The sequence below is a fragment of the Erpetoichthys calabaricus genome, chromosome 11, assembly GCF_900747795.2.
Source record: "Erpetoichthys calabaricus chromosome 11, fErpCal1.3, whole genome shotgun sequence".
Taxonomy (NCBI): Eukaryota; Metazoa; Chordata; class Cladistia; order Polypteriformes; family Polypteridae; genus Erpetoichthys; species Erpetoichthys calabaricus.
The window spans coordinates 67665815-67690882 of NC_041404.2; the positions used below are offsets into that span (position 1 = coordinate 67665815).

The following is a 25068-nucleotide window of genomic DNA, read 5'->3' on the forward strand; positions in this document are numbered from 1 at the left end:
TCAAAATATTTTATTTTCCAATTCTCTAATTACAAATTTAGGAAAGCAAAATTACATGACATGCATCACAACCACAAGAGAATAATCCAATTTATGTTGCCGACTGTAGAGCCAGCATTTTGATAAGATTAAGATCCGATTATTAATCTCAAAACGTTACTTTTATTACAGTTTGACCATGGTAAACCCTTTATGTGACAAACAAAGCAAAGGAGAAAAAATAAATCTCAGATCTTTGACTATTAACAAAAAGAAGGATACGTTTATGCTTTAAACTGTTACTTTGCTGCTCCTTTCGTCTAATTCCACCAAAGTACAGATTAGATACAGCCAAAGCGTGTGCGATTAGCCTTCCTAAACGCATTTGTAGGGAGATGAGCTTGCAGCCTATACGGTAAGGCCTATTGCTAGACACCCCAGATAATCTTCTTTTAAACCTTAGAAAGAGATTCACGTATCAAAATGAGATTAAGAAAAAAAGCATTTGGAGGTGTTGTTAAAAAAATATATATATAAATAAATGGGAAAGCAATTGGTGCAACATACATATAAGGGTCACATCCCACTGTTTAAATAGCCCTATAAAAAGCAGCGCAGAGAATTAAAATCAAAAGGACAGAAAAACAAAGGCAACTTCATTTCTGATGCTCTGGCAGCACTAAACCAGGGTGGACAGGTCTACTTTATTTTTTATTCTTTATATTCAATGTTTTTTTTTTGTTATTTTACATTTTTAATTTTCATTTGGCAACCTTCATTAATTTATTAATAGATATTTGAGGTCTACTTCCAAGACAAAAAATGCATAAAAAGTGGAAAGGCAGCCAGGAGCAGGAGCTCCCTGAAGATTTCTATATTCCCATTCCTCTTGAAACCAGCAATATCACATTACTAAGCCCTTTCCTTGTACCTCAGGTCCACTTGGCCAGCTCAGGAGTTTTCATGAGTATGGCAGCATTTATGTTCTTTTTGGTCATTACTGGACTACCCATCAACCTGCTCACTGTAGTCTGTACTTTCAAGTACAAGAAGCTCCGATCACACCTCAACTACATCCTGGTCAACTTAGCAGTGGCAAACCTGCTGGTGGTCTCTGTGGGTTCCACCACTGCCTTCTACAGTTTCTTCAGAATGTTCTTCAGCTTGGGGGCCACAGCATGCAAAATTGAAGGCTTTGTGGCCACAGTGGGAGGTGAGTATAGTGATGAGAGAATCAGTAGTGATATGACCTGCAGGTAAGTCAAAGGATAACTGTTTGATAACTAATACTGTTAATACTGTTCCAGGTACAGTGACACCATGAATAATTTACTGAAGGGAGCATATAATACATATCAAACCAATTGTTGCCGTCATAGGTTGAGCAGGCAAAAATGACCAAATCTATTGGTCAACATTTTTGAGCTGCCCTTCATGAAAATTCCATCAAAACTATTTTTACAAAATATACAACAAACTAAAGATCAACAGTTCATCGATGGTACATAAAAGCATATTTCTATACAAAAAACAACTGAGAGATGGACACAATACAAAAGATAATGGTTGAACTTTTTATAGGAATAGAAGACAGATCTGCTGCATCACACAAACTAGGACTTGTTTCTATTTTCCCCCTTAAATTTCTTCTATTTTGAGCATTGCTGCTATTTTTACTATCTCTTATTTCTCCTTTATCATAGTTAACACGCGAATGTTCATTGCTTTTTATTTGACTTTCTTTATTTGGTCACATTCTGCTATCTTTGAGTAAAAAGATGGAAGGGGACTGTTCGGATTCAGTTATAGCTAGAGATTAATGTCTGAATCTTACAATCACAGGCAACACACTGGCTATATGATGAGTGCTACTGCCATGGGGCTGTATATGGGTGGAGGTTTGATTCCCTTCCCTTTAACTCCCTTTGTGGATTTTGTATATTTCCCCATGTTCACAACAGTAATACATTTTCCTCCTACATCTCAAAAACTTCAAAGTTAAGTGAAAACAGTGTCTGTCTTTCTCTTAACATTATTCGGGAAGCTAGTTTGGTAAATAAGTAATTATACAATATTTGGTCAACAAAATATAATTTGGAAAAAAACAGATTCAAAGTTAAGAAGCAAAAATACCTATTTCTAATATTAACAAATACAATAAAAGAATTCAATAATATCCATCCTTGCAAACATATTATGACATACAAACTTATTGTCAACAAGTTATCTTGCGAACAGGATAAGTAGCTATAGTTTGTGCTGCTACAAGCAATCTTCAAACAGGTATAAAGTCTTTGATTAATAAGTAGTGGAGGATAAGTAAATGTGAAATGAACTGATGTGTAATGGGAGGTATAATCTACTTAATGCAGAATGTTAAAATGTACAGATTTCACAGCTGCTAAACAAAAATAACAACAAAAATATAGGGCAACATCTATACATTATAGAGATCCACAATCAAAATGCACTATGAAACTGAAAAGGAATTAAATAAATAATTTACTTTATTTTTTTGCAAAAGAAGAAATAAACATTTACAGTGTATTGAGGCTAAGCTTTGGATACTGTGAGGAATCATATAAAATAGCACAGGAAGAATTTCAAACACTAATCAAATATATAAAGGTTGATTCTGTGTGTGTGTGCAAACACACACCATTCAACCTTATTTCCATCAAATTTTGTCTAGATTCCTCATCTGAAGACAACAGACTACATCTTGTTCCAAAATCTTGCCCATTGAGGAATGTAATTTATTGGCTGCTCCTGTGCTTTATTAAGGAAGTGCTCCTAGGAGACATTTTTTGGACTAGGCACGGGTATGCAAAATTATTCCCCGTAGTGGGTATAATCCATGAAATTTTAGCTTGGGGTAAAAATTTTTCCCCCAGGGAATTTATTTAGTGATTGCACTTTTGCTTTTTGCCACCCCAGACAGTGCTGGGTGCCCCAGCTAGCTCAGAATAATTAAGTATCTAGTAAAATCTAGTAAAATCTACTATTGGTGGAAATAAATGTAAAAATCCACAGAACAACAAATACTTACAGTAATTTATGTATTTAAATACTGCATATATTTTATTTAACTAGATTTTTAAATACATATTTAATGAAAATATAAATTATGTATTAAACTTGTAATATGTAGTAAAACCTATTGAATGCAGCTGAAGGAATTCTATGCTTCACAAAGTTCTAGCAAAACCACATCTGAAGTGTTGTGTTCAAGTACGGTCATTGCACTGTAAGATAAACATAGATTTATACAACATGGATGGAGAAAACTAGCCAGGCACATACATGGATCAAAGACCAAAAATGTTTCTAATTTGCAGTTATTTTTCTTCCATTCACTTACTCAAAGAGCTTTTTCATATGTTAAGATAACGAAGAACGTTCAAAAAGTGTCCACATTTTTTTTAACTCTATTTATTAAGAATTTCAAAAACAAATAACATCACTTTTCTACATAGTCACCTTCGTTTGCGATACAATTTTCCCAGTGGCGTACCAACTTTAATGCCCAATTACTACTCCTCCCGCCTTCACCATTTCCAACGAAAGTATAAAATTGTGGAAGCTTTTTGAACGTCCCTGATAGCAAAGCAAGTATTTGTCATGATTATCTTCTATTTAAGAGCATTTTAGTACTGAAAAAAACGGTGGACATATCTACCCAGTAAGGCTGTGAAATGTTAGGCCACAGTGATAGGTCAAATATGAAGCTTCAGGAAGCAGTATTGATCATCCAGAAGAAGGCCGAAATACTGCAGATTTTCACAATTTTAAAATTGTGCTCTATTCCAAACAGATTTCCCAGTTACTATTATATCTTTATACCATTGTTTGTAAATGTGCTCTAATGCCATTAAAAAATAAATGTTCAACTTCCAACCCTGGTTTCATATGTGATTACAAACAACTCACTTTAAACCTGTAGCCCCACAGTTGAACTAAATGGTTCTCATTGCTGAATTCATGAGATAGTTGCCTTTAAGAGCTTAGATTTACTGACCAACAAGCACAGGTTGACTGTAATGTGAGCTGCCGACAAGCAAATCTTAGACAAGGTAGGACATGAATGAAACTAACAGACGCTGGACACAAGATAAAACCAAACTAAGTACTCTTGCATGGTATATCCATCATGAAAGTTCCTGCATAAAGTAAACTGCTTTGGATGTCTTAATTGCTCTTTTGTTTGCAGAATTAAAAAGAGAGAGTGGAATATCTTGCAGATTTTTCACATTCCAAAACAATTCACCATACAGACATATCTGACTTATGCCTTCTAAACTAACGGCCTGTACTTGCATCTCTTGTAGGAATGGTGAGCCTCTGGTCTCTGGCTGTGATTGCATTTGAACGATTCCTGGTGATATGCAAACCTGTGGGCAACTTCACCTTTAAAAGCTCGCATGCCATCATGGGTTGTGTGTTCACCTGGATTATGGCACTGATTGCCTCTGCACCTCCCCTGTTTGGTTGGAGCCGGTAAGCTTTGTTTTGAATGAGCAGTGCTCTTTTTAATTACTTGATAGAATGGTTTGTAATGTGGTTCACTATAAAATGTGTGGTACAATGATTCATTGCATGAGGACTGAATGGGAAATGCTGGTGCAGAGGACAACATAGCAACAACTTTGATCAGGTCCTGCAGTTTATGAAAATATTCATAATTTATTACCATTACACTTTAGCTCACAGTATAGAATTAGTGTTAAACTAAAATGAATGGCATAGTGATTAGAACTGCTACCACCAAGCTCCAGGCTTCTGAAGGCTGTCTTTGCCTATCTAGTGTCTGTAAATTCTGCTTGTGTATGTGTGTGTGTTTTCTCCGAGAGGTCTAGTTTCCTAAAGCATTCCAGAGATGTGCCTTTTAGTGTTAGTGAGTGTCTGTGAAAGAGTCCTGACATCCCACTCCAGGATGTTTCCTACAATACCTTGACACTAACATTTCAATATTAGGTTGTGGCACACCATCACCCTAGCACTGGAATAACTGTGTTTGGAAAATTGATGAATAAATGATCTTTTTATGTTCAGCTGTGCTAACATGTGATTTATTTTAGAGTTGTTTCATCTATTTCTGAGAAAAAATGCAATGCTGTACATAGTAAAAATTTAAAAGGTACCAGTAGGGACATCATAAACACATTAGATGAGTGCATTTATTTTACATCTACTAATATAATCACTATGCATTTACACATACTCAAACACATAAAAATTTGAAATAACATCATATTCTTCCTTAATTACATGTTCATGGTCACAGGAGTCCACAGCCTATCTCAACAACGCTGTGTACAAGACAGAGACATGGCATCAATCTGTCACACACACACACGCATAGTTATACTGGGACCAAGTAACCCAACTTGCACATCTTTGGAATACCTTAAAGAATATCTGGAAAGTAAGTACTAGCACCACACTTAAAACATCCAGATGTGGAACTTCAACCCAGGACGTTGTAGCAGCAGTACCACCCATAATTTGACATTGAACATGTTAATATATCAATATGGTGATGCTGCTCTATTAGGTCTAATTACCATCAAATAAATACAATAAGAAAAGCAGGTTGAACATCAACAATATCTACTGAATTAACAGACCTCAAAATATTGACACACAACTTTTATCTGCCAACAAAAGTTCACAACAGAAAAAGGGGAGCAGATACAGAAGATGTGCAAGGCAGCTCCAAAGGTATAAACCGATGATACTAGGATAGGATATGGTTGACCACCACCTTGTACTAAACAAAAAGAAAATGACTAGGTTGGTGTAACTATTGTAATGCATTACATATGAGAAGACTACATCAGGTAGAAACAAAAACAGCAGTTACTTAAGAAATCATGATAAAAGTAAAAATGGCAAAGAATTATTAAAATCTGGACAGAAACAATAAAGATAAGAGTTATTAAAATGTCAAAAAGCCATATACGAGTATATGAAAGTTGGGAGAAGCAGAAAACGTATGGAAATTTCAAGAGAAATAAAACCTATAAAAGCTGAAATCTAGTATTTTTGCAGCTAGTTGTTCACTTGATTTAACACAAACTTTGAATTTATTAACATCAAAACTATAAACTGTAATAAAGATGAATAGGGACAAAATACATATGTTAAAACTGGGTTTCATTGTCTTGCTGTATGTTCATGGCTCTAAAAAACTGATGACTGGAATAACAGTTGGATTTTTAAAATTGATAAATTTGATCCCGTCTTACGGTGGGCTGTTGCCCTTCCTGGGGTTTGTTTCCTGCCTTGCGCCCTGTGTTGGCTGGGATTGGCTCCAGCAGACTCCCGTGACCTTGTAGTTAGGATATAGCGGGTTGGATAATTAATGGATGGACGGTTAAATTTGATCCAAATACTATGAGGTATTGGTAGTTTTATACATTGCTTTTGCAGATAACTGGCAGAAGGTGACAGACCAGGGCTTTCTCCACTACTACTTTCACATTAGGCTGTCATCCCAATATGTCAATCAGAGGTTCATTCAGTGGATATCCTTGTCATCTTATTGCTGCGTTTTGTTGGGGGCAGGCACTCCCTCTCAACATTTCTCTGCCAAAATGGATGCAGTTTTATAGATGTATGCACATAAGTGTCAGGCTGTTACTGTGTCTACAGTAATGCAATCTAGTCAAGCCACTTCTGTCACCGATACCAGAATTCATATCCTTAGACCCAAACTCACACTCACATGGAAAAGAGAAAACAAAAAAGGTTTTTACATCTTAAGCTATTTCTTTGTTTGTCCAGAGAGAGATTAAAAATGTTTTGACTAACAAAATGCAATATTTGCTTTACAGTGTTCATGAGTTTCTAGTTAACCACAAATAATTTTTATCTCCTGCCCATTATGTCTAAAGGACACTATATAATGAGCCTGAACGAGGATGTGTTTAGCAACAAAAAAGTCCACATCAATCTGCCAGAGCGCCGCCAAACTCTCTACTCTTTTTGCTTTTTCAGGTACATCCCAGAAGGCTTGCAGTGCTCCTGTGGTCCAGACTGGTACACAACCAACAACAAATACAATAATGAATCCTATGTTATGTTCCTATTTTGTTTTTGTTTTGGGGTGCCTTTCACAACCATTGTGTTCTGCTACACCAAACTGCTCCTCACCCTCCGATCGGTAAGTCTTTCTTTCTAAGCAAGTTATTTTAAATACAGAATTTGTTAATGATCAATTCAAGTTTGCTTTGTAAAACACCTTTGACAGACATTGTCAATGCAATGCGCTTTATAGGATAAATTTGTCTACAAAACAAAGAGAATGAAACAAAGTATACAAGATAATGCAAATCTAAAATAAATACAAATGAAACATGATGACACAAGGAAGACCCTGCAAATACCATGGCACCTGGTCTGATGATTAAACACAGAACTTGATATACAGTATATAACAGCAGGCTGACTGCAAATCAGAATATACTGTAAGTAAAAGACAGAGAGCTTTAAAGGAATTGATAAAGGAACAGAAGATCGAATGTGCAAGAGATATTATACAGGATGTGATTAATTCAACTGCATAAGGGAACCTAAGCAGCCAGTGAGTGAAGTCAGCCGAGGGATTTCATTGCACCTCAGTCAAGACCCTTTCAGTAAATTCTGGAATCGGCTTTACTTTATATTCCCTTCACATTTTATTTATTTTTTTAATTTGATTGGAACCTTCTTTATTTAATTCAGATGCTTTGACATCCATCGGTATAAAAATCTGAAAGCAAAATAAAATTTTCAGACTCTTCTAATTCATTATTGGATAAGTTTGCTATTTTTTTTAAGTCAAAGTTATTTCTTCACAATCATGGTATTTATTAATTTGCCACATAAAATTGTGTTCTAAAGTGAAGCTTTTTTTAATTTATAAATTAAAAAAAAATGCATAGCCTGTTCTTACGTTTTAAAATAGAAGTAAAGATTCCAGGGTTGAAAAAATGAAAACAAAAACCTTAAAACTTAACAAACACATCCACTTTAAAGAAGCAAAGTTTTCCATTTGAAGAAAATGTCAACTGTAAACTGAAATAATACATTTGATCGCAGATCCTTGGTAATGTTTTCTTGAGATAAGGATACATTTGGTGTTCGTTTGTCTGGTCCCAGCAGCCGTCCTGGGTGGAGTTTAATAAACAGGGGATCCCCAATTTGCCAAATTTCTGTAGCCTCAGGTTGTATATTATCCTACTTTTGTCTCTGCAGTTCTACTTCTTCAATGTATGTATTTTGTCATGGCTTGTAACAAATGATGCCCTGCACAAAGTGTGCCAAGTTTATAAGATTTAGTGGCAGGGCTACCAGCATGTTCTGAAATTATTTGATTTGAGTACATAAGTGCCGTTAGTCAAACTGCATGTCAGCCCATGCATTCTCACATCATATTATTTTCTTGAGTCATGTGCATTCAAATCATATTTTTTTATAGGCAATGCTGGGACACATACTGAGTCACATGCACACTGTGCTTTAACGGCCGATGCACTCTCAAATCATATAATGTTTTTTTTTTTTTCTTGAACAGTGCCTACTTCTCACTTATTACATTTTGTGTTATTTTTATGGGGTACTGAGCAAGATTCATGCAGAATGTTAGCATGGTATGTGTTGGTGATGTGTGCTCATAAGAGTTTCATTGTACTTTGTACACATAACAGTAAATCTGAACTGAACTGATTACACTGCATTGCATTTTTTTAAAAGTCTTAGATTTTTGAAAGAGCCAAGGCCACCTGTGCATCAATACTAAATCGACAGTACCAATCAACAATTGAATTAGATTGTTTGTTAAAATGAAAAAGGCACATTATCTGATAGAGCTAAACTATAATAAAAGAGATTAAAGTGTCACAAACCAATTATTGAGTTTTATAGCACATGATGAGTTGCTCTTGCTGAGGATATAAGGTAGCAATAAAGCTACGAAGGACAACATTTGTGAATGAGTAAGCATAATTAGTTACTTTCACTGTTTCTTCCTGTTTGACATTTAGTCAAGCCAATAATACAATGAGGAAATTCTGGGGAACATTTCCCAAAAACTTTGTAGTGTGAAGTACTGTACTTTGTGATCTTGTACTTAAGATCATTCATCAATTAGTGAGGCTTCCTGAAACCCTTTAGTAGAACTGAAACTAATGAGTGAATTGACCCATTCATTCATTTTTGGACTTTTGTCTGTGATTTAGTCACAGAAACACAGAGATTACCGAAAGGAGATCCCAAAAAACACACTGATGGTCTTATTTGGACAATGTAACAACAAAAATAATAATAATAATAGGTTGATGTTGAAAAATAAAAATAGAAATAAAATGTTGGTTATAGATTAGCACAGATTTCACTCTGTATAACTTTAACATCTGTAGACACTCTAAGTACGTAAGATGTTAATTAGTCAAACTCGCTATGTAATCAATTAAAGTCCGAAGGTGAATCGATCGTTAGGACCAGCAACAACAGTGGCAGGTGTTCAGAGGATAAGCCATTTGAGAAGCCACCATCCAAGAAACCAGGTCGCAGGTGTATATGCTTTTTTAAGGGGAGAAGAAGATTTGTTATGGATGCACGCAGTAACTAGATTAGTTAAATTTGTTATTTCTTTATGTTGTGTTTTTTTGCACATTTTATTTGAATTTTTATTAACTCTTTTTATATTTGCACATGTCTGGATTGACAATATAATATATTTGACAACTGAAATACGTGGGATCGATGTTCCTGTTATCGGCAATCTGCTTTTCTGATATGGACACTGCAGAGGAGCCTTCCTTGAATATCGGAGAGCAAAGGGCTTCGAGAAAACACTCGCAAAACTCATTCCCTCTTTACCTACAACATTCGTTATTTCTTTCATTATTCATTATGATCGATCATTTTTAGGAAACACCCTTGATTTCTAGAAATTTTAAATAAACTTTCAATTATTTTTATCACACAAAAAGAAAGAAAGAAAGAAAGAAAAAGAAAGAAAGAAAGTGATTTTTTTGTGATTATTGAATAGATTATTGAATAGTTGTATACAGAACAAAGACAGCAATTCACATCTGAGCATCAACATTCAATAATGTCAATAACAGCACCTGAGACAGCTTCTGAAGTGAAACACAACCCAGCGCCTGAAAGGCTGCTGCAGAGGTAGACAATGAGTGAAATGAAGCACATAGCACAAAACACTTTTGCTTTTTGTTTTTCTTTTTTTCTCTTTTGAAAATGACATGGAAAAACCGTTTTGCAATATGTGTGCAGACATAGATAAATAATTGATAACACTTGTAAATACAAAAAGGCAGTGAATGGATAACCTGCTACATCACACTTACCTTCTGGCAGTAAAAAGACTTACAGCCAAAGTATGACTGAAGTAGTATAATAAATAAATAAATAAATAAAATGTATGCACTACAACCTACTCAAAAACCAGGTGTCCGTCTATTTGAAAATGCAACAATTCCAATTAAAACTAAAATGTAGCTGTTTCAATCAAAGTTCAGGCAGTGTGAGCAATTCTGAAAAAGAGATTTGACTGAGCAAAACTGACAGCAAAGTTGACTGATAACTTTCCTTGAAGTTTCAAGGCTGACATTTCTGCCCAGGTCACCTCTAATATTATTTGGAAATAAGGGGAAGTATATTAATCAGAGCAAATCTCTAAAGTTTATTTAACATACTGAGCTTATTTTAAACTATTTGGATTCCTCAGCTTGAGGAAATGTTGCCAGTTATCATAAAAGAATTATAATGTTAGCAAGCAGGCTTAGTGTCTTTCCGTTTCATTTTATACTTTATTAAAATTCTCAAAGAACAGACATCTACTATTATCTCAAAAGTAATGAAACATAACATGATTGAATTTTGAATTTTTTTTCTCCTGTTGTAACACTACAAAAATATGCAAGGATTTCAGGCCTTAACACTACTTTGTGGGCTGTAGATTTATTCTGCTGTTTTGAAATGTGGACGGCTTTCTTGCTAACTGTTGTTCCCCCAAGTTAACAGCATGAACTACCAAATCAACATATCTGCCATTTTTTTTGACAGGTGGCAAAGTCACAGGAGCAGTCTGCCACCACTCAGAAGGCTGAACGCGAGGTGACAAAAATGGTTGTTGTGATGGTCCTGGGCTTTCTGGTGTGCTGGCTACCTTATGCTTCGTTCTCACTCTGGGTGGTCTTTCACCGCGGGGAAACATTTGATCTCAGGGTGGCCAGTGTTCCCTCTATCTTCTCTAAAGCCTCCACAGTCTATAACCCCATTATCTACGTTTTCATGAACAAGCAGGTATGCGGTTTATAATTTTTGTTCAATCTTTATGTTTAAAAACTTGAGTCAGCTGTTAATTTTGTTGTAGTTTTCCGAAAAAAGCCGGCCTCAGTGGCATGATACATGATTGAAGTGCCACTGTATGATACATTGTAAGCCATGCAATCCATAAAATATGGCTTCACAATCAAAAAACCATTTGTAGTTTCTCAGCCTCTCTGCCTGAAACCATTGCCATCTCATTAATGACCACGTTTGTCCAAAAACACAGCATGGCAGTGCTGTGGGAATATTTGAGAAAAAAAAATCTTTATTTGCTGAAGTATGAAGGAGAGCCATACTGAAAACTGGTTTAAATGTGCAGGTAAAACACAAACCGGAGTGGGTAACGGCATCAAGATCACATCTCCACTTATCTGTTTTAGAGCCTTTGTCCATCTCCTCTTTGGCTCTCTATTTTGGATTTTATGTCTCAATTACCTCAGCACTCTGAAAAACTGATTCTAAGTACTTCTGTTTCCTTGACTGTCCTACGGTCTTTGCTTTTCTTCATAAAATTATGTTTTCAAATCCCACCAATTATCTTTAAACTTTATACTGAAGTGGCTTTATACTTTAGTGGTTTGTCAAAACTGTAAATAATACAATATGACATTTATTTACTTAAATCATGAAATTAAAAAAATGGAACCATTTATATGCTCTAGGTGCTATTGCTGCATTTTTAAGTTTCATCCCTCTACTGGTCCATCTGAACATATCTGTGCACCCGATAATAATAATAATAATTCATTACATTTGTATAGCGCTTTTCTCAGTACTCAAAGTACACAGGGAGGAACCGAGAAGCAAACCCGCAATCTTCCACAGCCCTCTGTGTCTCTGATTGTGTTTGTCTACTTTTGACAGTTCCGCTCTTGCATGATGAAGCTGATTTTCTGTGGAAAGAGCCCTTTCGGGGATGAAGACGACGCCTCTTCACAAGTCACTCAAGTTTCTTCCGTCTCCACAAGTCAGGTCGCACCAGCATAGAATCAAGAGTCATCTTTTGCCCATGGAAAGGCTAGGCCAGTACACCCCTGTCTATGGGAGTCTTTGTTAAAGAGACAGAGTGATGAACATTGCAAAACTCAGAAACACCTTGATACATGTAGTGCTACAGACTGGACTTTCTTGCACAGCAGCTCTGTACAGATGTTCATTTCTGATCCTCGTTTCATTTCTGATTATTTAAGACATGAACTAATTAGCTGCTGTCTGGAAGCAGTTTTCTTCTGCTAAGTGGGATTTAGGTGTTGATTTAGGTGTTAGTCCTGCCTTGTGTCCATTGACTCCAGCTGCCCCACTAATCTGTCCTGGATAAATGGGTTAGGAAAATGGATGGATTGATTTATTCTTGGGAAATATAGAGGAAAAGTCTATCTGTTACTTAACTTATAGTGTTTGTTTTAGATCATCTGAGTAAGAGTGACAGAATGCATTTGAACTAGATACCACATATGGTATTAACACAGAGACTAATGGCTTCATCTGACTCAAAAGAACACTTATAAGCAACCTCCTGAAAAAACTTGAATGGTGCTGTCTGTAAAGGTTATTTCTAATGAAGCTATCATTTATTTGAAAAACTAAAGATAATGTCTACCCTGAAAAGAAGGTAAAATAATACAACATTTCAGCTGTAAGGCCTTCAAGCCGTGTGTCTTTTACCTTCTTTCCGTTTCAGAGTAGACATAACCTTTTCACTTTTTTTCGTTCGCAGGCACACACTGTTAAACCCCTGCACTAATTTCATTCATTTATCCATTAATCCATCTTAAAAATCCACTTCATCTAATTTGTAGTTACAGTTACCTGGAGCCCACGCCAAAAGCAAACAGTAGAAGGATAACACACCAGTCCGTCACAGAGTACATCTCCACAGCCACACTCATTACCATGCGGCCAGTGTACAGTACAGATACACACACTAACCTAATGTATTGTTACAGGAACATGAAATTCTATACCAATCCCAGAAACAGAAGCTTCTATTTTTTCATAGAACCTTTCAGAGTGAGTGCTTTACTATGAGACTACAATAGAACACACCAAAATCACACTTTTGTGAACAGCAGATACCAACAAAATAATTTGTTGTGTGTAATTCTAGAAGTTCACGCTGTGCCAGCCCCCCAGTAGCTCCAGCAGTTCATTTGGCAGTGAGTGTACCACCATGTAGCGAGGAGTGGTAATTCTTACGTCTGAGCTGAGCTGCTCACAGTAAACTCGGCGCATATCTACTCAGTCTGTTTTCTACTGAATTCCTTTCTCAGCAGACACTTCTGGCAAACTGTATTTATATATCACAACTTGACATTTACCTGAAAAGGTTGCCTGTAGAATTAGTGCAAAATTTGGATTTGTAATCTATACGAAATATTACTTTGAGATTTAGGAGAGTGTGGATTTTGCTTCTTTTTCCAGATTGTGTTATTTTTGCATAGCATACCATATTTTCATGCTATATTTAGCTTCCAAAATTTGGTGTTTTTGGTTACTGTTTATCACAGCCACCAACATTCTCAATACAGTTTGCTTCTACAATACCAGATTCTTCACAACTACATCTGGACGGATGAAGGGACGTTAAATGTGCAACTTAGGGTCCCAGAAATGTTTGGATTAGCCTGTTAGTTTAACTTTAATTTGTGGGTAACTAATGTTGTATACTATTTGAAATTGGAAAAAATCTAATTCTCACTTAGAGGATCTGTGCAGAACTTTTTCAAAACCTGGCAGGATCTAATCGATAACATTTTAGAATAAGCTCTTAAAGCACTGAGGGGGCAGATTCTCTCATTTCTTTTTCTTCTCCATTTATCTTTATTCACTTATTAATTCATCTACTTACTTATTTTCACTAGCTTTAAGTTTTACTCTGCTGGCCATGCTGTCTTTCTCAGGGGTGGGGGTTGATTTGTTTTCGATCCTATTTTTGTAAAAATTGACCTACTTGTATGGAATGTTGTGTGATTACAATAAAATAAAAAAAATAAAAAAACTTTACTTTGAATTTTCATAGGACTAGGGTCATATCCAGGGCCAGTTTTTGCTTTGTACTCAATGCTGCAGGAATCGACTCTGGCCACTGATGACACAGAATTGGATTAACAGGTTTGAAAAAAGGATGAAGGAATGGACATGGCTATGTTGTGATGTGACTGGCATGTCCAACACCTTAACCACAATGCCACCTAGTCTAGAACAGTGACATGCACGTCAGTAAAAAAAATAAAAACTAACAAAGTAGAAGTGCTGGGACTTGCTGTGCTTGAGATTTTAGCTACTGGGTAGAAGCTTAGAATCTGAAAGGGAATTATTCAGATATCAAAATTAGCCAGTTACAGTTCTGGCCTAAAACCGTGAATTTTGGAACATGACATGACTAAGACTTTCATTTTATTAGATTTTTTTCCTGTACTTCAGGACCATTTAATTTTGTTTTCTTTGTATATTGTAAATATCCTTTCTGGGGGAAAAAAAAAGAGAAAACTACTTTGTCAATGTTACTTTCAAAGTTTTGCTGAAAGTATTATCTGTAATGGTATCTGGAGTATGTAGTGATTATGTTCTGTATTTTATTATTATATTATTACAATAAAGAAGATTTGGAAAGATGCATCCATAAAAAGATTGTGTCTTTTGCATGTCATTAACACTTTGAAGGTTCACTTGTGATTGACACCATGCCAGGAAAACATCGCTGTACAGTACAGAGTGATGATTCCTGTCAGAGACAAACTGCAGGTGAAAAACTATCACTCATGAAATGATCAGATTATCAAAGGTTTTAATGTAATTATTTAATGGAGTGTGACGAAAAGTTAAAGTTTTGTCTGTGATATATTATACAATTGCTTTATTGATTTAGTTTGTCAGATCTGATGATCCATGAATGATTTTGAAGTTTCCAGAAGCAATTGCCTGTTCACAATCACATACACCGGCACAGCAATTCAATTTTATGCAAGTACTGCTTGTCCTACGTCTGGCACTGATGTTTAGTTAATGATGTACGTGTCAGTTATTTTTCAGTCATACCAAGCATTGACTTCAAGAACAAACAACGCACTACTTTTACTGTTCACCTCTAAACTTTAATTTTGAAATGTGTAGTATAACTTAAATCTGTGATGCATGCTGCTGTACCTGTATGTGATGGAATTAACACTTTCAAGAAAAACTTCTACAAACAAGTGCCTTTTAATTTTTTCTTTTATATTTGCTTTCAGTACCACATGCTTATATTTTAAGTGTATTGGCATACATTTTCAAGTAGTTATGCTGGGTGTTTCATCTCCAAAGAACAAAAGGTAAAATCAATCAGATTGGATGCTTCTAAAAAAATGTTTGAATCCTACCCAGTCAGCATCGAAATGGAGTCTGAATGTCTTCATGGGATTTTTCTCCACATCACAAAATCAAGTGGAGTAGGTTAAATGGTAACTTGATGTTGTCACAGGAGGCTGGGGGTGGTACCCAGCCGGGATGCCCAGGAGGACCAGAGGAGGGCTTACGCCCCCCCAGACCACGTGGGGGCGATTGCCCTGGTGGCTTTGGGGACCACAGGAACAGAGCTTAGAAGCTCAACCCTAATGGGGCCCGTGGTCTCCGCCAGGGGTCACCCCAATGCCTATGGAGCCCTGGCTGGGGGGAAGAAGACCAGGGACACCCGGAGTGCTTCTGGGTGCAAAGCCGGTACTTCCACCACACTGGGGAGCGCAGGTAGAAGCTAATCGGGATGCACCTGGAGCACGTCCGGGTGATTATTAAAGGGGCCACCTCCCTCCGTTTGATGGCTGGAGTCGGGAGAGGAGAAAGACAGAGCTTGGAGGAGAGGAGGTGGCCTGAAGGAAGAGAGGCATTGTGAAGGGCCTGGACTTTGCGGTGATTGGTGCTGCGGCACTGGGTTTGTGTGTGGTTCACTGTATTGTACATAGTGTAAATAAACGTGTGTTGGGTGCTTAAACATGTCTACCTACCTGTGTCTGGGCTGTTCCCCACAGTGGCATCCCAGCTGGGACTCTCTGCCTGGTTCAAGGCAGGGACCCATCACTTTAAATAATTTTGTGGGCAGTCCGGCGCATCAGGTAAGCCCACACACGCGCTGCGGGAGCAGCACACGCACAACCCCGCGGGAGCGATTCACCCCATGGACGACACCCGGTCCACAGAAGGGCCATTTCCTCCTGGTGCGGTGGATGACAATGGGCATTGCCGGAGTGCAGTGGGCTCCTACGAGCGCTTCGTGGCCGAGGATGTTCAGGACAGCATCGCGTCTACTGTAGGAAGGCCATGCCGAGGCAGGTGCCTCGGACAGACGGGACCCGGGAGGTAAGTGCCCTGCCCAACGACGGTCGGCCCTGCGGAGTCTGACTTACATTCTCTGTTGCAGGCAGGGACTGCCCGGATCCGCGATGGTGGCAGACGCATGCCGATCTGCAGGGCTTCATCAGCGTGGCGGCAGCAGGAGGAGCTGTGGAGAAGGAGTCAGTGGAGCTCAAGAGACCGCGGCAGCTGCGGCGGAGGGTACCGAAGAGGCACTGCACCAGGAGGAGGGGAGACAAGATGGCCACGGACCGGAAGTCCCTCCCCGAGACAGGCAAGGGATTGGACAGTGTGTCTTGCGTGCCTGCCAATGATTGGATGGAGGCGGGACCAAGGAATGTCCATCCTGACCCGGGGAAGGACCCTATTGGTCCGAAGGAGAGGCCCCACAGGAAGCAGTCGGCGTGTGAGACTGATCAACAGGTAGGTTCACCGTCGGCTGACTTTCTGTGCTTGCTGGTGGCTCTGCATGAGCTGGAGGAGTGCCTTCATCCCGCAAAGTCGTTATTGCAGGTGATACGCGTCCTCTGTAGAGGATTGAAGGAGCTGGTGGTGAAGGCAGTCGCATCCGTGATGATGCTGCGACAGTGGGCGGATTGGCGCAACACTGGAGTCTTCAGCCGGAGGGATGCAGCGGGGCAGGTAAGTGAAAACCGCCCTGTAAAGGATAAGGGAGACCCCACCGAAAAGAACCGTGATGTAAATGATCGGATTCAAGGGGGGGGGGGAGGTTTTGGGGAGAGAGAGCGAGAGGGCAGGCAGGACGCAGGCTGATGTGTGCCGCAGGTCCTAGCGCCCTACGCCCAGAGCCAGCGTCAGTCTCACACTGCTCCACAGGGATGCAGATGGGACAGGGTCTATACCTTTCCCATAGGGAGACCCAAACCATCACGGTGTCCCAGAGAAAGAGGAGGAATCGAGGAAAGAGAGCCGGTTCCTCCGATAAGGGCGGACGTAAGACAGGATGCTCACGTCCAGAGAAGGGCCGCCCTCTGCGGAGGCAGAGGGAAACCCCAAAGCCGGCTGAGGTGACAGGGGTGCTAGCGGTCCCATCTGATGTCCCAACTAGGGGGGCATGGAACCCGTGGAGAGGGTACCAAAGAGGCAAATCCCAGGGTGCTAGTCGGAGGGGGTAGGACACCAGGTGGTGGTGTCCAGGCAGCGTCTCCGCCTCTGTTTCTGCTTGTTGTATTGCAGGACCGGACCCTGGATACGCAGTAGGACCCACTTTGTGGAAAATCTGCCCTCACGGGACGGGCCGCTCTGCCTGACGGATCTTCGCTTGCGATGGGGCAGTGTCACAGGAGGCTGGGTGTGGTACCCAGCTGGGACGCCCAGGAGGACCGGAGGAGGGCTTACGCCCCCCCCCCCCAGACCACGTGGGGGCGATTGCCCTGGTGGCTTTGGGGACCACAGGAACAGAGCTTAGAAGCTCAACCCTATAGGGGCCCGTGGTCTCCGCTGGGGGCGCCCCAATGCCTATGGAGCCCTGGCACTCAGCACTTCCGCCACACCCGGAAGTGCTGGGGGGAAGAAGACCAGGGACACACGGAGTGTTTCCGGGTGCGCAGCTGTTACTTCCGCCACACTGGGGAGTGCCAGAGGAAGCTAATTGGGAGGCACCTGGAACACATCTGGGTGATCATAAAAGGGGCCACCTCCCTCTGTTCGATGGCTGGAGTCGGGAGAGGAGAAAGACAGAGCTTGGAGGAGAGGAGTGGAGGTGGCCAGAAGAAAAAGAGGCATTGTGAAGGGCCTGGACTTTGGGGTGACTGGTGTTGCGGCACTGGGTTTGTGTGTGGTTCACTGTATTGTACATAGTGTAAATAAACATGTGTTGAGTGCTTAAACATGTCTACCTTTCTGTGTCCGGGCTGTTCCCCACAATGTATGCATATGTGTGTCCTGCAATGGCATCCCATTTAGGATTTGATCCCAACCTGCACTAACTGTTGCTAGAATAGGCTATGGCCTCCTAAAATCCTAAACTAGAGTAAGAAGGACTGATAATAGATGAATTGGTGATTTCAAAAAAGGATAGATGATTAATTAAAAAAAAAGATCTTGACTTAGCAAGGCCTATACTTGGGCCCTTCACTATAACTTTGCTGGGACTGAGAATAGCATATGGAAATCTCTAACAGCAACTGAGGGTACATAACTACAAAGAACTTGCTGATCCAACTGGACAGGTGGTAAGTTTCGGCCTTCTTAGACAGAGCTGAAAACCACCTGAATCAAAGAAAAAATGAGATGTTAGAGACCTGTAAACAGGACTCATTTTTTTTGAAAGCCTTTCTAATTATTAGCTCATTGCCAATTTCACTTTAGTACTAGGGTGTTCATGTTGTTCAAATCGATCTAAATGAAGCATGAAATTATTCTTTTGCCTTTATTTGCTCAGACTTGCATTTCCCTCCTTAATTATAAAGTACTAGGGAGTTGTACCATGTTAGCCATTATGAATGTAGTGAGAAATCACATGAAATGACACCTTGTATTGGCTAACTAAAAAATATTACAATATGCAAGATTTCGAGGTAACTCAGGCCCTCAAGGGCCCTGAGTTGCCTCAAAGGCTTGCATATTGTAATCTTTTTAGTTAACCAATAAAACGCTAACTAAATGAGATGTTAGATTTTGCTTGACTTCTCACCAATTTTACTTTGTAATTGACACTCTCTGCAGCTAGGCAGGCAAGTGCAAAAAGTTTTAAATAAATAGGTTTTGCTTCAAGAGTACACACACACACACACACACACTTTGAATCTAAAATCTCAAAGCATCTTTTTCATCCTAGCACACCTAAAGTCTGTTTAGCAATAGATTGTCACCCCACCTTGTTAACTTACAATAATTTAGCCCCTTCTAGTGAAAAAAGTATAATTTGGCATTTTGGTGCTTACAAAAACAACCATGGAAAACTGCAATAAATGTATTTCCTTAGGAAGCTTTTACCGTGAGTAAAAAGCACTATGTTGTCCAAAACTAAATTAGCACTGAAAGGTGATGGCTGGGAAGCAGCGATGACCAGAATACTAGAAACTGTCCCATGAGAAATGTTTGACAGATGAGCCAAATGATACGTTGGTTGCTTTAATAAACAACTAGGGGGCTCTGCCCCTTGCTCGCTTCGCTCTCCCACCCCCAGGTTTGGTTTACCAGATATACAATTTAAAGAGATTCTTATTTTCATGGGAATTGTTACATATGCATTATTTTCACTTTTACTTTAAAATTTTAGTAAAAATAATATTTGGAATTAACTTTTCATCAAGAATACATTGAATTTTGATTCCGTGTTTGGAGTTGCATCGTGACAACGCAAAGTATAACTGCCTGTGAGTGAATATCGTTTGTTTCTCTCTAATAAATAAAACAACTTTCTTGAATGTTTGTCCATGCTCTTTCTTCTTTGCTTTTTCGTTGACATGTCATCTAGACTGTATAAAATTATTGTCCTGATAAAATTTATAAGAGCTGAGAGCACAGCAAGTGTGTCTGACAAAAGCATTCACACGACTGAGGTTAGATGACCGTGGTCTTGTTTGAAAATAGTTGTAAGTAGGGCGTGACTTGAAAGATTCTCATGTTAAAAGTCTTCGTCTCACTGGACTAAATACCGCACCAACATTTTTGGAATCTTTTAATTCTCGCTGGCAACACGAATTAGGCGATCTACAAGTCTCCGACTTAAAGTTTAAATCCAAACAATATATTCAATCTCTTTCGCTGTACCGTTATTTCACCGATTAATAATTTCCATTTGTTTGTGCTAATGCGATCTTTCCTATCCTTTTTTTTGAGACTTTGGAATTTTCGTACTTCCATTATCTCTAACTTGCTGTGCATGTGTACATTTTTGAATTCTTTACGACGTTCTACTTGGTCATCTACTCTTTGTCCTTTATTTCCGGCCCCCGACGTGGTTAAATCTCTTTCTCGCGGGACGTATAAGTGTCTTTCCGAGAAAATCACGTCTCGTCTCCTTCCGAGGTGTTTTTTTATAATGGAGAGATAGACACCAAATTATTTAAGCAATACTTGAGTATTAGAGTATTGAAAGGAAACAAAAAATTTAGTTCTGGAATATTTTTAAATATATTAATGTTTTTATTTTCATCAATATGACCTGCTCAAACATTTTCCAGATATCCAACCATCTTCATAAACAACCTGGCCAGTCTGACAGTTGTTTGGGCCCGGCGCACTAAACCAAAGACAGAAAACAGTGCTGCATCATGGGATGTCAGTCCACAATGCTGCACACAAACTCCATTTATTTTTTTGTTATCCCATTTATAGCAGACCCATCTAATTTTGTTGCTCATTACTAATACATGCATTATTATTAAATTACAGGTGAAAATTTTAGATTTATGAACTATTGATAACATTTTAACAACTCATTGGTTTAATCTTTACTGATGAAAGGAAATTCTGCGTCAGTTTGTTTAATTTTTAATAAGAGGTCAATGCAGCCAGATATTGTCACTGTGCAAAGTGAGTTCCATATCTTTATTATCGTTTAGCTAAATCACATCATTAATATAACACTGATAAAATTAAGTGTGCACTCACCAAGCTGCAGAGACAGCATTTTGGTTCAAACTGGAGAATATGATATTGTACACAGAAAGAAGTGTATGTCTTGGATTTACACATAAGCTTGTTTAATAATGCTGGTTATAATGTACATATGGGATTGTAAAATAGGAAAATTGATCAAAAATGCTAATGTAAAGTTGAGCTCTAAAATACTGAAAAATATTATACAATGATATAATGTAATTGTATTTAATCATTATCCCTTCTGTTATTTATAAAGAACTATTTCTTCAATAAAAATTAAAGGTTTATATGAAATTCTTACTTGCATGAGTTAATCAGCAGGCAACATATCACTACTCTCTGGCTCTGTGCTCAGTGAGTATGACTACCTTAACTCTAAACTTCTGTCTTTCTTACTTGAAAAATCTCAGAGCAATACGTTTGTACTGCGTACAAACAGAAATACAGACATCCTTCTGCAATATGAACCAGCATAAAACAGTGTGCAGACACCCATATATTGTACCATCTGATGTTTCCCACCTACTGTATATCCTAAGCCTCACTAAACAATACTACATTAATAATTTTTCAGCTTTGTCACACTTAACATCTGAGACTCTTTCTCTCCTTATGCCTGTCCATGATGCGCACTTCAATATCCTCATTTAAAAATGGACTGTTAATCCCTCTTTTACACTACTGTCTTGTATATTTGACTGTCTTTAGCATGTGACCACTCATATTTTTGCTTTAGTCATTTTTGTTGTTTAGCAGTTAGGTTGTTTAATGTATTGCCAACCTTATATTACAATACTATTATGTTTTGTAATAAATGTATTCTGAACTCTGTCATATAAAAAGTGAGTGACTTTCCTTAACAATAATACAAGTACAAAGAATTTGGCATCTCTTTTTAAAATAATTTATTGTTTTATGTACAATCAATGTTGTTTAATCAAATTACAAGTAATTCTTACCTAAAATAAATGTACATTTTGTATGCTGCCACCTACCACTGCCACTGTGTCAGTTTCAGGTCTGCACTGGTGGGGGAATGGGGGCCTCTGTATGAAGTCTGCATGTTCACCTCCTGTTTGGGCTCAATTGTCCTGTAGAGTGAGTGTGTGTGTGTGCCTGGGCCTCAGTCTGATATCATGTCTAGTGGTGTCACAAGTGCTGGGACTTGCTGTGTGTGAGATTTTAGCCTACATGCCGAGGTTTAGAAGGGGAGCTTTTCAGATTTTAGAATTAGACAGTTACAGTACTGGTCTCATACCTCATTACATGATATTAGGGATATTTTCTATGCTGTGTTTTTACTGAAGTGGACCCCTAACTTAAAAAGGCATGAAACCAAATTGTGAAATGATTGCTTTCAGAGATATAAGAACAAAGTTCTTTTAGATGTTTGGTTCACATAAAAATCTAATGTTTCCATTTTTTAAACTATCAAGTCTTAACCAAAATAACCACCAGTTTTAAGAAACTGACAATTTCAGTTGCAAAGGAACCTAGATGTACTTTTGATCTCACTGGATGCCATATTTTGGAGCCCAGCCACTTGATTCTATTCATATTCTGTCACTCGTATGATGGAGAAGACTTGTTTTTCAGTGCTAAGGTGTTTCAGTCAACATTCAAGGAGTCTCCTTCCATTAAAAAAACAATTCAAATATCTACAACATTATAAGATAGTCTTATCATCACAAAACTGAATCCAGAAACTGGGCAATAAGCTCTCAAGTCCACAGTCTGTTAAATGAATCAGATGATCTCCATCGATCTTGAGAAATGGAAAAAATTGCCAAGTGCTCCAAAATGTACAGTAAGCCACCCAATGTCCATCCAGGAGGGTTTGACGAGACTTGGATCGGTTGCTAGATTTATGTAACTTACATTGGTAGATGTGGCCAAACTTGACTTTGCCACTAATCTTTTTGAGTCCTGACCATACATGCACATGTAAACCAGGATGAAATTGTGATGATGACACTTATCCTCAGATTTTCCCCAGTCACAGACCAGAAGATTTTTCACGACCAAGAGCTCCTCTTACAGACTTTTTTGTAGCATTTTCTGAAATTTTAAAAGCCTTACAACAGAACCTGAATAGCAAATTAAGCAGAATTATGTACCAAAAACAAATTAACCTATTCAGTTGTATGCTCATAGTCTATCTTGCTGTTAATGAGCTGTAGGAGATACATCAAAAACTATCTATTTCAACTAACATAAAGGAAGGTCATATCACCTTGCAACTTGTATTAAATATGCATAAAAATGTTCTTTTTCAAACAAAATAATTTAACCTTTACTTATTCATGGTCTTGGAAAGGCTTCAGTGGCTGCAGATTTACACTCCATCAAATTTCTGCATTTAAGAGGACTTCTCATATCTCAATTAATCATGCTGTTAGTTCACTGTTTATACATTTATGAACATAAAAGCATATAATTCACAAATCCATGCAATCCACTTCAGTTTTTGCAGGAAACTGGAGCCTCTCCCAGCAGCACTAGGCACAAACCAGGAAACAGCCACGAGCAGGCAGCAGTCCATTATTGGGCCCACTCACCCACACGTCTGTCCAAGAATTCCCAATAGGGTGTATTCGTTTCAGGAACTTCAACAAGTATGACACTATTTTGCTGTCATATTCATTATAAGAAATGCCTTGGTTATCTAAGTTGTTGTTTGCTGGAACAAGTAAAAATAACACAAACAGCTGCTTCTGTTCAGTGTTTATTGTCACCTGTACCTGTGTCTGCTCTTTGTTAATAATTAACATCTGTGTCTAATTTCTGTAGTAATATCTACAAAGAAATTATTTGTAAAGTTTGAAATGAAACACATGCATTTTAAAATTTGTTACAAATAAACATAAACATTGTAATGTCTTATATAATGAATGCAGAAAAGGATCAATTAACAAAGAAGAGGTTACTGGGAAGTTTGAACCAGTAATAATTAACTGTATTCAAATTCTACATAGAAAATTTGCAGAAAAGGTACAAAGAATAGCAGATCCTGAAGAGGAGAAGCCACACCAGTGTCATTTTACTTGCATGATCATTAGGGAGCAAGGTTTAAATAACCAAGGTATTTTTGAAAAAAAAAAACAAAAACAGGAAAATCTTACACTACATATTCAGAGGATTAACATAATACACGTAAGACAGTGTGAAATAGCAACATAAGTAACTGAAACAGAAGTCCTGTTAAATGCAGGGACAAAGTGGAATGTAAACCTGCAACTACTGGATTGAGCGCTACTGCCTTACAGTAAATGTGGGTCACAACTCACAACCTGAAAATTCACATTTAAAGATAAAATTTCAAAGTGGCCAAAAATATGACTGCTTTATTAATGAAAGTAAGTATATCAAATTGTTGTCTGCGCATTCACAAATTTCAGGTACAAAATAAAGATCCTACGATTCTTCCCTATTATATTAATAATTCAATTCTTAAATAAGAAAGTACAATAAAATACAAATTGGATCATTATATTCTATTAAAAAAAATACTTCAGTCTTTAAAAAGATTCCTAAAAAGTGAATTTTAGAATTTCCAAATAAGCTTATAGTCCTCCTTTACTTTACAAAATACATAAAATGACAGCTTTTAGCTAAAGGGAGAGGCGGCGCTGATGCACTATACCTATAAACATGTTACTGTACCATAATTCATGAATTTGATGAAGATGTTTTCTTCTCGACCCCACACTCCCACCCGGCTTGGTTCGGTGAGTCCGCTGACAGCCGGGTGCGCGACTGAGTTCTGCTAGTAGTGAACTTCTTCCAACCACGAATAGTTCAGAACTAGCGGAATTCCAGACGCACCCCCGATATGTAGCACCGCACTCCGCC

At 38.3% G+C, this 25068-nt stretch overlaps 1 protein-coding gene across 1 annotated transcript; it reads left to right on the top strand.

The window, feature by feature from the left end:
* Positions 1-576: 576 nt before the first annotated feature.
* opn1sw2 (opsin 1 (cone pigments), short-wave-sensitive 2) lies at positions 577-12746 on the top strand. The gene is made up of 5 exons (XM_051933513.1): positions 577-1192; positions 4308-4476; positions 6979-7144; positions 11053-11292; positions 12184-12746. Exons 1-5 carry the CDS (start codon positions 802-804, stop codon positions 12304-12306), a joined length of 1089 nt encoding a protein of 362 aa, XP_051789473.1. The 5' UTR covers positions 577-801; the 3' UTR covers positions 12307-12746.
* The last annotated feature ends 12322 nt before the right edge of the window (positions 12747-25068 follow it).

Excerpts from the sequence above, each read along its gene's own strand:
- opn1sw2 (XM_051933513.1), top strand. The coding sequence starts at position 802 with ATGCATAAAAAGTGGAAAGGCAGCCAGGAGCAGGAGCTCCCTGAAGAT. Across the intron at positions 1,193-4,307 it reads CTTTGTGGCCACAGTGGGAG|GAATGGTGAGCCTCTGGTCT; the intron begins GTGAGTATAGTG and ends CATCTCTTGTAG. Across the intron at positions 7,145-11,052 it reads TGCTCCTCACCCTCCGATCG|GTGGCAAAGTCACAGGAGCA; the intron begins GTAAGTCTTTCT and ends TTTTTTTGACAG.